Here is a 13,321-nt window from a genome sequence, read left to right on the forward strand (position 1 = left end):
CTTTGACACCCTTGGGGGCCTTTCTTAAAGGATGCACTGTGCAACATGGGCTTTGGTCAGGGATTTTTAAGTTGGATTGGTATTTTGTACTCTAATCCTATAGCCCGCGTAAAGACAGGCCAGGTCATGTCTGATAGTATCCCCATCTGCCGTGGCACCAGACAAGGGTGCCCCCTATCGCCACTGTTATTTTCGATAGCGATTGAGCCTCTAGCGGCTCAACTTAGACTATGGGTGCAACAATGGGGGATACCCAACTTAGGCAAACAACATATAGTATCTCTCTATGCCGACGATTCAATAATATATTTACATAGGTGTGCGTTGTCACTTCCAGACCTCTTGCAATTACTAGATTTATTTGGGGATCTATCCAGCCTGCACGTGAATTGGTCAAAATCTTGCTTGTTCCCGTTAATCCCAGTGTCGGAATGCTTGCGGCCCACTCTCCCGGCACATAGACTACCATGGTGCTGTGTTACTTTTAAGTATCTTGGCATCCAAATATATCATACTAAGGAGGACCTAATTGAGGGCAATTTGGGATAAGCGGTTCACTTGATCCGAGGATCTTTTGTGTTTTGGAGCACATTTCCACTGTCACCCCTGGGACGGGTAGCAATTTGGAAAATGATAATACTCCCTAGACTGCTATATTATTTCACCGCACTCCTGTTAGTAACACCTCGCTCATTCTTCAGGACCCTTAATGGCTTGATGCTAGAACTAATTTGAGGGAATGGACGTTGGTGAGTTGCGCTCACTGAAATACATCACCCGCTCATGGAGGGGGCCTAGGCATGCCGAATTATGAGTTATATTATGCGGCAGCGCAACTACAATGGCCGCTAACCTGGCTACAGAACTCCCCCAATATGGAGACATTGATGGTACAAGACAGTCTAGGAAGGACAGATTTACTGACATGGTTACAGGAACATACACTCCCTCCTCCGTGTGGAAACAACCTGATCGAAGTAGCCTGCATGTGCTGGTGCGGAGGGGACTCAGTTCCAACTTACTCGCCCAAGATTCCATTGCTTGATATTCAGGGTGCAAGGAAGCTACACAGACACCACACCTTAGAACCGTGGTTAGCACTGGGAATACATACCATTGGTGATCTTTTTAAAGACTGCACCATTATGATGTATACGGACTTAGAAGACACTTATGACATAGGCCCAGGGTGGTTCCTAACCTACTGCGCATTAAAACAACTTATACACAATACTTGGTGAAGCAGAGACGCAGAACCTATAACTTCACCCATATTGCACAATGTATTATTAGGCCTAGGTCCCAAACATATTATATCCTTGTTGTATTGTACTCTCCACAGGAGCCTCCACACAAAGCAAGTGGGATCGCGGGCGACCTGTTGCAGTGGACTAGGGCTGAGGCACAGGCACTTCATTCTCTCAATGACAGGGGTGTGACGATTATAGGACTGGGCCTCTTGAATAATTTTATAGTCAGAATTGAGGCCAAAAATGATATTCATCCCCCCTGAGCTAGACATAGCAGACCAGTACATATTAGTTAGATTAACCAAGCACATCTAGCCGAGTTAAATTAGTAAACTGGGTACAAACTGGCAATTCTCTAGGCCTGGGACGGCGTTCTGGGTACTAGAGGCCCACAGAGAAGCAAGATGCCTTATTTCAGAAGGTGAGCACAGCCCCTACACAGCGTCTTAGGAAAGGCCTATGGCTTAATACCCAGACACAGAAGCTAAGTGCCACCAACACCCTCACCAGACTGGACGCAGATTATCAGAGACATTCCACATATACTACTCATTGAAATGTACTTACCTGCTGTATACGTTCTAGTATTGTGCAATATGTTGTAATGTTGGGGTTGTTTATACACAGATGTTTTACATTGTAATCAACTGTCATGGGATTCGGAACTCCTTTCCTTACTTACCCTCCCTTCTCAATACTGTACCTCTGCTTGACCAGCGTAGACATGCTTAATGTAGCTCAAGTCAGATGTCAGTTGTACACGTTGTACATATAAAGCAAGAAAGAGATTTAAAAAAAACAACAACATACGAACCAATATAAAAGTGAAGCCAAACTGTTCAACAAAACATCTGTCCGTATGGTACTGAAAACCACCAGAGAGAACGGGGCACCAGGGCCTAATGGTCTTCTTGGCTCTTTATTTAAAGCAGACATAGGTTTCTGTGCCAATATTCTCACTAGGCTCTACCATCAGTGTTTCCAAACCACTCAAGTCCCACACTCCTGGAGAGAACCCATTCTGCATCTCATTCATAAAAATAGGCACGAACACTGATCCATCAAGTTACAATCTTATTGCTCTATAAAACGTTGAGGCAAATGCCCATGCGAAAATCTTACTGTGAGATTCAGAGGAATGAACCCCAGGTGAAAATATAATCCCTTATTATCAAACGGGCTTTAGGCAAAAGTCATCTACCATAGATAAAGAAAAGGGCGACCCTGTCTTACCTGGTCTTCAGCATTTCCCTGCATTTCCACCCTCCCCTTTTTGCTTGCTTTATAGACTAGTCTGCAGCATTTGACGGAATGCATCGAAACAAACTCTGGTTCCAGCTCTCAAAATGGGACTTAATTAAAGGCTATCATTCCCTTGTATTCAGACACATTGCACGGTCCAAGCTAGGAAACAGGAATATGGCCACCACTCATATATCAACAACTTGAGGTCTGAAACAAGGATGTGCACTAGCTCCCATGTTGTTCAACCTCTACACAGCAGACCTAGGCCAAGCCATATCGAAGCCAAAATCAATGCCACCTGGGATTGGCTCACATAGACTACCCATACTTGAGTATGAGGATGACTTGTTCATCCTGGATCATACTAAAGTAGGCATGCAGCATGCACGGCTAGATATCTATAATGAAAATAATAAACTTGTGGCCAGTGTTGGAAAGACAAAGGTCATGCTTTCTGGAAAATATAATAATAAATCTAGACAGTCCTGGAGGCTAGGCCAACTAAAAAGTAACCACATTGTTAAATATAATTATCTCAGTGTATGGTTCATGGAAACGATAAGACCAAAGTACACAAGTGATATTTGCACTTTGTAAACTATGCAAACATTTACGCAAGCCAACGGCAGAAACCATTATAAGAGCATTGCAAGCAAAATTACTACCACCCCTTGACAAACTACAGTCCACTACAAATTGGAGAATCTTAAACTGACCAAACCATACATGGTGATCCTGCTACATCTTGAGTTTGGAGTGATTACCCTAAACCTTGATTGTAAAGTATAATAATATTAAATAATACTGCACAATTGCTCAAGCCAATACAGGAACCTTAAAGAAGGCCCTTCAGGAGATTTTAGATCAACTAACTCTTGGGCAGCCAATGACCTAAATGTTAACCTGAAAACAATAACTACCCTCCCTGTTAGGCAGCAGGCTACTAAATCAATTCTTAACTAACAGGTGCAGGCCCTCTTGAAAAGGCAGACCTGGAGAAGATTCATAACGCTGCCTTTGCTCATGTAACTCCTAACTTGTATGAAGGGACAAAGGTGCAGCCCTACCTAATGGAGGCCGTAAGCAGAAACTTGAGAAACCTAATACTTCAAGCAAGACTAGGGGATCTGCCGATCCACGAGAATAGAACCAATTAGTCAAGCTGGTCCTGCCCAAAAACATGTAGGCTCTGTGACTATGGGAGAGAAACCATGCTACATCTCTTATGTTGCTGCCCAGAATTTCTAGCAGTATGCCACTCCTTATTAAAGTCAATGTTTCTAAAACAAGGAATTTCAACCTGCCAAGAAGCCTTGAGCTATTGTCTGAGAACTAACAGCCCGACCCGTTTAGCTTGGTTTGGCAAATATGTAAACATACCATTCAAGCTCTCAAGGAACTGAAAATTAGGGCTCAATAAAGAGACGACGGCTAATTAACACCACCACTTCTAAAGACTACATTTTATTAATAATTAATAACTTCCACTGTTAAAGATACTTTTGTTTTTAAAATCTTAAACCTTTTCATATTTGTATTTATTAATTATGTACATTTAAAATAATAAATTGTTACCCAGTTGTTTGTTAATTGTAATATTTTTAAGTAATTGAAACAAGAAAAGTTTTACAAAATCAGTCACTCTCTTGCAAGGAGCTTCAGTTGAAGCAGCATCCTGGGCTGCATTCTGACACTGCTAAGGAGGTGAAGTCAAAGACTGAGAGATATCACTTTTGCTCTTGAGGTTCTGGGAGTTTTATTCCAAATTTGTGCTGACCTTTACTACCAAACTAGGTGTAAAACTACTGCTTAAAAAATTGAAATAGTTTGTATTTAAAGAATATAGACGACTGAGAGCCTTATTACAAGTTGCACAGTGCTGAATTTGCCGCTTCCAGATTGTAGTTGCACCCTTGCATCATGTAACTACAAGCCGGATTCCCATATGTATGGAATAACATGGGACCAGGTCTTTTTCCAAATCGTTATTCCCAATTCTGGAAACTTTTCTTCTCTCTATGCTATAAGCAGGTTGCTCTAAACCGGTGGTAAAGTGGAGCAGAGGGGGTAATGTGGGCCGTGGGGCCAGGGTGAACTCTACTGTAGCTTGGAGGAGTGTTCCATTCTCCAACACAGAGGAAGGAGCCTGGTGGGGGCAGACGGTGCCCGCAGCCCCTTCCCCGGAATCCGATGCAGAACCACATCCATTAACACTGGGCCAGTGTTCCTGCACCTGGTAATTTCAGGTGTGGAAACACTGGGCCACAAAGAATCAGCCCTTGAACCTCTAAAGGCTGACCTTGAATGGCTTGGCATTGCCATCTTAACTGCCTTGGCAAGTGTGCCAACTAAAGAATGACATCCCTATTAGGTTTGCTGCTCACACTTTTCTACTCCCAAAAAGACTTTTGGCCAGATCTTCACAGCATTTTTCTGGTCGCAAATGGCCTGGTTTGCAGAGTCAGTCATTTGCGGCTGGAAAAATGCTTTTTTTTTTATGTACAAAATAGAAAATTCGATTCAGTAACTTGTTACCGTATCACATTTTGCATTTGCGATTCGGTATATGGAAGGGGCGTCTTTAGGGTGTCCCTTCCAAATACCGAATTGGTATGATATGTATTACTGTTTCAAATCCGAATTCCGGTTGCAAAACAGTAATACTTTACCTCCAGTTTAAACCTGATAGTAAACCATTTCCAAAGGGGAAGATGTCCCTATGCAACCCCTTCCCCTTTGAGAATGTAAAAAAATATATCTTTTAAGAGCAGACAGTGGTACCACAGCAGTAGTCCTACTCTTAAAAATGAAACAACAAAGATTATTTTTTTCTTTCTATACGCATTCCGTTTTGCTTTAAGGAAAACGGGCTGCATTAAAAAAATGGTTTATTAAAAAGCAATCACAGACATGGTAGTCTGCTAACCCCAGCACGTTACCGTCCCTGTGATGGCAGCGATTCCTAATGGGTCACAAATTGCAACCCACCTTATTATTATACATCAGGTAGGCCTATTAGCGACCCACTAGGAATCGCTAATGAAACTCAAAGGATTTTCATACATTAGGAATACTGAATCGCAATTAGGAAATCGGTATCCCTAATGTTAGTACATATGACCCCTCTATTCTGTGATTGTAAAAGAGATGCTCAGCTGTCCCTGATGGGGGTTGAAAGTCACGGAAGGCATTTGCTTGAGCACATGTTGTTGGCCTACATTCACAATGGAGAGGGAATCTTCTAAAAGATGGGTCCTACTGGGTACTAAACTACTGGAAAACCCTTTCTGTATACTGGGCATCCCAGTGTAAGAATCGGGGGTCTAACGAGACTGAGTCTGAGATGTCATTTGGTGGAAACAATAATGATGCTTTCTTAATTGCTTCTGCAGCTATGATTAAAAGTGCTGAAATGTGTGCATCAGATAATTAGGGAAGAACTGCACAACCAGCTCTGTTTATTGCCTCTTGGATGCCAGTTACTAGGAACAAGGCAACCGATTAGTACTGAGAGTACAGTCAGAACCTCAGACATTATATGGTGCCTTGAGGCTAAGTTAGAAAGTTTTCAGGTATGCATGATTGTGATGGAGAGGTCACACAGAGAATGGTTGAATGGTTGATTTATATACAAAGCATTGCAGGTACTAGCAGTGTGCAGTCTATGACAGGAAACCACAGTCATTTCTAAAAATAAATTACATTCAACATTTATATGAAGTAAAAAGCACCCCAGGTCCTAAATAAAAGCATCCTATACATTTATATAAAATTTTGTTTTGCTAATATTTTATAGAACAATACTGTAACCAACAATTAGTGCTATTTCTTACAAACATTCTTGCAGCAGTCCTATAAGACTCTCCCACAAGAATCCTAGCATAGAGTTTCCCTTTCCTTTACTTAAGAATTTCATAGACTTTTAGTGAAACCCTAAGAGCAATTCTCTAGAAATGATGTGAGAAGCAATCCTGAAAAGAGCAGGAAACTATTTTCAGTTCAGCGAGTTCCATTACTTGCCCCTTGAGATTAAAATAAATATATTAACTCAGCAACAATGCTAACTCACTTTCCTGTGCAAGGTGTGTTGTATCAATTAATCAATCAATCAATCAATCAGGATTTATAAAGCACAGCTAATGACCCGATCCGGGCACTTGCAGGTCCTGGAGGCTTATTCAAACAGCCCGGTCTTGAGGGCCCTTCGGAATTCCAGAAGTGAGGTGATTGTCCGGAGGTGTGTGGGGAGGGTTTCCATGTTTTAGCTGCAACGTGAGAGAAGGAGCATCCTCCACTTCTGCTGCGGTAGATGCAGGGAGTATGGGCAAGTGAAAGGGAAGCAGAGTGTAGTCTTCTCAACGGTTGGTGGAAGTTCAGGCAGTGGTTAATGTATGCGGGTCCTTGTTTGTGTAGAGCCTTCTGTGCATGGTCAGCAGGTTGAAATGGCATCTCTTCTGTACAGGGAGCCAGTGGAGTTGCCTGAGGTAGGGTGCGGTGTAAGTTCATCGGGAAGGCTAAGAATGAGTTTGGCTGCGGCTTTCTGTATGGTCTGAAGTCTCTGTAGGAGGTGCATAGCGATTCCTACACAGAGGGCGTTGCCGTAGTCCAGTTAAATAGTGATGAGGGCCTGTGTCCCTGTGCATCTCGTGTGTAGAGGTAGCCACTTGAAGATCTTGCGTAGCAAGCATAAAGTGAGGAAGCAGGCGGAGGAGACAGCGCTGATCTGTGATTTCATGGTGAGCTTGTTGTCAATGATGATTCTGAGGTTTCTTACGCTGTTGGAGGGAGTGGGTGTGGGTACTAGGTCTGATGGCCACCAGGAGTCAATATAAACTATTATATTGTTCTGTCTTTTCAGGAGCGCATATGAATACTTCTGTATCCCTAACAAACTGCATCCTTGGAAACCTGCCTTGGAGGAAGCTGCCAGTGTATGCACTAGCACAGTGTGTGGGCTCGTTCCTTGCTGCTGCAGTGATATTCTCTCTCTATTATGGTACAGTTGTCTGCCTATAAATTGGTTGTTAAATGTGTGAAATGCCTACGTAACCTTCAAATGAGATACCTGGCCTGCTTTTTTTTGTCACAAATGTAGTGCACCAGAATACCTGTGGTACATAGGACAAACGAGGATGGGTTGATATGGTAGAAAGCATAAAACAAAACTTGAGTTGTGACAATGAGCAAAGGTGAAGCAATCTGCAGATGGAAAGTGGAGAAAGGCAATAGACAGGCATGTCTAAATCTACTGCTACTTACAGGCAATAATATACACATTTACAATTACTGAAGGGTGCACTGTTGCTTGGTGATGAGACCAGTACCTGGAGATGGCCCTTTGGGCCTACTTTGAGTCCTGGAGTGAGGAACATGTTCGGACTACTAGTGTTCCAGTGGAGGGGTCTGGAAGATGAATTTATTGGAATCTAGATGCAGAGCTTCGAAGTTTGGATGCTGTGAGATTTTAGCTCTTAGATTGCAGGAGTGGCTGTTATAGAGTTGCAAAGGTACTTTGGAGATATGCATTGAATACTCATGTAAGCTGTTTGCAGTGTCCTGTTTTTGGAAGAAAGGCGTCCGACTTGGTGACAATAAGCAGAAGTAGGCTAGTACCTTGATAAGCTGTGTAGAGTTCTGGTGGCACGGGTGGGACCCTTATCCAGTGGGAGTGAAGTGTAGTGGGGAAGTCCTACTACCTGTTCCAGTCATCTAAGCATCTTAAGTACCACTGAGTTAATCAGTGCTTTGGCTCTGTGGAATGGAATGAAGGGATGTATCTTTCATATATTTATAACTTGATAGTGCGGTGACGGGGTTGTGATGGTGATAAAAGAGTCCAGGTGCATAGGTAGGCTAAATAGAACACCAAGGCTTATAGAAGAGAAGACAAAAGGGTAGTTATTCGGGGGTAGTGGGTTAATTTAGGTGATGGTATACAAGGAAGAAACATACAGGATCTCAGTTTCAGACAACTTCAGCAGGGGAGCAGTGGAGTGGTACAGAGGCAAAGAATAGCGCAACACATATGTGTTCATGGATGTTGGAAAGAGATGGAAATTAGAGAAAGTAATGTCTGTCATCAGTGGACAGGGGACAATAAAAAGTAAAAGAGTAGATGGTGTCACTAAGTGGAATGATGTCAAGAGACAAAAAAAGCGGCCAGAATTGATTCTTGAAGGACACCAACAGGTAGAGATGTGGGTGACTATAGCTTGGTGTCCCAAGCATCAGCAAAATGGTACTCAGAGAGGTAGACAGAGAACCAAGTTAGGGTGGGACTGGTGATGCTGAGGGTTTGCGGGAAGCATGTAAGATATGAAGATATGAAGCTGCAGAAAGGTGATGGTGTATAAGGACATAAGCGCGAGGAGTGTATAAGTTCTATGAGAGCTTTTTCTGTTGAGAATAACACAAACCAAACTAAAGGAGATTGAGCAGGTTGTTAGTTGTAAGGTATTTTGAAAGGCTCTACAAACAAGCGATTGAAATTTTTTGAGAAATAAGGACATTGCGATAGGGAGTAATAATAGGAAGGCAAAGGAGGGCTGGGTTTTAAGTTTTTTATTTAAGAAGAGGTAGGATTTGCGCTGATTTGAAACAAGAAGGATAGATGTTAGATAGAAGGGAGTGGGGAATACAGTGCTTAATTTGTGTTTGTTGTTTCCGGTGCTGAGCACCGGCACTTATTTTTGAGGGCCGGGGTTTATTCTTCGGCCTCAAGCATTTGCTGCGAGCAAAAGACACATATGGGAAAGACGGATGAAGGGAAAAACGAAAAAGCGTCACAAAAGGAGAAAATAGAAAGGTGCAAGAGTGAGCTGAAGGGGCAGGGAGTGGCTTTATATGGATTGAAGCGGCCCAAGAGGGCTTCAGGATTACGCCACCTCAGTATTCCATGTTCGCACATTTAATTGCAGCAGCCACGTGTTTAAGAGGAGGGCTTTGGGCACCGCCACCTTTTTATTCACAAATTGAGCACTGGGTGAATAAAGTACTTAAACATAGAACAAGTTTAGAAGGAGTGCCTGAGGGATTTGGATATCACCTATAGATAAGTTGCACAGGTGAAGTGGTGTTATGTGTGAGTGTAGAGTGTGATCAAGGGGTCAGAGACAGTGAATAGTCAGGCATAAATTGCTCTAGTGGTAGTGATTTTTGAGAAGTAGCAAAATTGATAGCTGACAGGTAAGAGTGTGGGATATGCATGCATAGGGTGTTGATATTGGAAAGGAGTATTTGCGAGTACGAATGGAGTAAGACAATATGATTTTAACTTAAGTTGATTTGTTATTCTCTAGGGGGCAAAGATAGCTCAAAACAGCCTACTTTGGATGCCTGAGGGTTGTTTGTTTTAGATACAGGGTAAATGTGCGAGAGAGAAAGGGTGCAAAAGATATTGTGAATCAAATGTTTGCTTCACAACATTAGTGAAGTGGTCAAACGATATAGATTGTTGCAGGGTGTGAGATTGTTGTGGACTTTGCTTAGAAGAGATGCAAGGTGTCTGAGATGTGTTTTCTTTTATCCAGGATGTGGAACAAGATCCCTGTGCTTAATTTGAGCCGGAGGTTGCCACTGGGGACAACCAGCGCTTATTTTTGGGACCAAGATTTATTTTTCCAATTCAGACATTTACAGGGAGAAAAAAACACAGAAAGCAGAAAGAGGGGGGAAGAGAAAGATAGAAAACCTGTCACAAAGGGTGAAAGCAGTAACCTCCAAAAGTGAGATGAAGGGGCAGGAAGTGTCTGGTAGTGAATTAAAGATGCATGAGGTGGATTTGGGTATACGCAGCCTTGGTATTCAGCACACCAACATTTAGTTGCAAAGCCTCTGAGCAGAGCTTCGGCACTGACGCTTATTCTGTTACCAAATAAACACTGCGGTAACCATCAGGACCCCAACCCCGTGTTACAACACAATGCAGTAACAGTCCCCTTCTGCTCTCAGAACCCAGCTACCCCTTCCATCCTTTATTGAGCCTGTCTCTGCCTGTGTTCCTGTACAGCGCTCTGCTGACTCTTGCCTTGGGTTAATATACAAATACAGCACACTTAAGTACATGCATGCATACATATGTACATACATGCATACATATGTGCATACATACATAAACGGAGAGAGGACGGCAAGGATTCTGATCAGAATATGCACGACCAGATGCTCAAAAAGAGAAGGGTCAGTGCTGGGAAGAGAGTTAAACAGTGTGTTGCAGATGAATACTTGGTCCAGATGTTTCCCTTAGTCATGTGTGGCTGCAGAGTGCGCGTTGTTAAGAGTCTGATCAGAGTGGAACTGGGAGAGGAGCATCTTCTGAGAATGGTCCCTCAGACGTAGGTCAAAGGCTCCGAGGATGATGATAAGAGTGAGAGAGTCAAGTGGCCTGGAGTGATGCAGAGTGATAATATGGCCTTTAACTAGGGGAATTATTGAAAGAGAGTGATGTGCAAAGGGGACATTATCTGGAAGTGGTCAGCGAGGAATGGTGCCTTGTTTCAGCCAGTGTGGGCGTCCCACAAACGACTCTTGAAGTGTGCATGTGGTGGGTGGTGGCTGATTTCAAAGAATGGTGATTGCAAGTGAAAGAAGGTGAGGTTGTGTGACTGGGAGGAGACCAGAGGTTTTAGGGAAAGCAAGATAAAAGGGGGGAGAAAGATGCTAGTAGTGATGTCCTGCTGGAAGCTTGAATGACCGGAATGTTGATTAGAGCAGTGACAGCGGATGGAGCACTCTAGGTGAGACTAGTGTAAAGTCAAAGTACCTCAGGTTTGTTTATGCATTAGGCACCTGGGGTAAGGGTATTAAATATACATTAAGAAGACTATTTAGGGGTACCCTAATGCGGGAAGAAATATTTAGATGCAAGGTGGCCAGTGGCCTAAGATATTTAGTGGTGCAAATGAGGGAAGTAGACAGCATCTAGATTCAGACCATTTAGGAGTAAAAAGATGAACCAAGCAGACTAATGATGTATCCAGACAAGACTTAAAAAGCCCCCCAGTGAGTCCCAACAATTGCCTCTGTTCGTACTCGTTCAAAGCACAGTAGCAGGTGCTAGCCGGAACCCGTTGCCTCTGCAGGAAGGACAGAATCTGGTGGCAATTCAGGGTCTGATTTATACTTTTTTTGACACAAAAGTGGCGCAATCTTACAAAATATAATTGAATTTTGTAAGTTTGCGCCACTTTTGCATCAAAAAATTACGCAAATGCGGCACTAAAAAAAGCATAAATCAGGGCCTCGGGCCCATATTTATACTTTTGTAGCGCCGCGTTTGGGTCATTTTTTGACGCAAAAATGGCGCAAACGTGCAAAATAGAATTGTATTTTGTAAGTTTGCGCCGTTTTAGTGTAAAAAAGCGCGCAAATGCGGTGCTAAAAAAGTATAAATAAGGGCCTCAGTGTTTTATTTCACTGCTGTAGAAAAATATTGCATAATGAATCCGCGCAGCAACATCTTCAGACTGCTGCGTGCATTTGTCAGGGTAACTTTAGACTTTGGTAAAGGTGCTGGGTCACAACAAGAGGCATTAGAGATTTCACAGTAGATCACTACGCTAAGTGGGATCCATTCTGGGCCCAGTGAGTCATTGGCCTCTCTGCTGAAAGTGTAGGCAGGGCTTTTCATAATACAACTGGACACTGCACACCAAGAACCGGACTCTTAAAGGTAACTGGATGGGACATGTTAATGATTAGTGCATCTCTGCTGATCTGGCTGGGTGAAAGTCTGCACAGCTGCTCAGGGCTCAGTTTAGTATTAGGTGTCTCAGCTCAATGCAAGCCAACCAATCACTGACTGTAAAAGCAGTGAGGTGGTATAAGTTGTGTTTATTTACTTCTTTTTCAGAGGCACTGATTAACTACTGTGGAGGAAACCTTACAGTGACAGGGCCATGTGCCACGGCAAGCATCTTTTCCACCTACCCTGAACCGTACCTGTCTCTGGGAGGCGGGTTTGTGGACCAGGTGAGCGATGCAGGCAGCTGTACCAAATGCTTATTACTCTAGTGATCACATTCGAGCTTGTTTGGTTGTCTTGTTTTTTCCAGTGGGTGAACTGGATGATGTAGATATCTTTTTAATGCCTCAGAGGTAGAATAGCTTTAAATGTCAAGTACATTACTGCATGTCCCTCTCAGTTTAAATATCCCTGATGTCTGATAAGGCCCTTTTCCAGTTTGTGCTGTCAAGATAATATCCAACTCGAGCTGGCCAAAGGGCAAGCGTTTTGAAGGAAATGCTGCCAGTAAATTATTTTCTGGATTTTGCAGTTTGTCTAGAAATCTGAGGATTTTCTGTTACCACCCAATGCATAGCAGACCCTATGTGTACAACAGCGATTGGGAATTATCTTAAAACACAAGACCTACTGCGTCAGAGATATGCTTGTAAACATAAGAGTGGCACTTTGTCAGACACATTGTAAAGTAATGATGGACGCTTCAACTGGTTGGAACACAGAAATGGGTCCTGGGCATTTCACCTTAGGTATACAGAACCATATGTATCACTGCTGATGCTGAGGGATCTTGTTTGTTTAAGCAAAGCTCTGTAACAAGCACCCTCTATGACGCCCCTGACAACACGCGCATGCCACACGTTACATGCACCGCACGAAGAGCTCAGGCTCTCATCTCCAGGTCAATGCTAAGCCGGAGGTTGGGCCTCAGTACATTAATTACAAGTGCTGAGGTGGTCGTACTACTCAAGCATCCTTAGTAACAAACCTTTCAGCTGCTGTTGTGGCCGTGTCGGGATCCGTGGACTCCCAGTGGCTTGATTTGACTTTCTCAAAGAGCTAAGTGCTTGGGAGGAGCATCCAA

At 43.2% G+C, this 13,321-nt stretch overlaps 1 protein-coding gene across 1 annotated transcript in view; it reads left to right on the forward strand.

The window, feature by feature from the left end:
• Window positions 1-13,321, forward strand: part of LOC138268318 (aquaporin-7-like) — a 121,678-nt gene that overhangs the window by 84,830 nt on the left and 23,527 nt on the right. The window contains exons 4-5 of the mRNA XM_069217889.1: window positions 7,354-7,491; window positions 12,346-12,464. Of these exons, the coding sequence (XP_069073990.1) occupies window positions 7,354-7,491; window positions 12,346-12,464 (257 nt within the window). The remainder of the gene's footprint in view (window positions 1-7,353; window positions 7,492-12,345; window positions 12,465-13,321) is intronic.

The sequence above is a fragment of the Pleurodeles waltl genome, chromosome 1_1 (assembly GCF_031143425.1).
Source record: "Pleurodeles waltl isolate 20211129_DDA chromosome 1_1, aPleWal1.hap1.20221129, whole genome shotgun sequence".
NCBI classification, from domain to species: Eukaryota; Metazoa; Chordata; class Amphibia; order Caudata; family Salamandridae; genus Pleurodeles; species Pleurodeles waltl.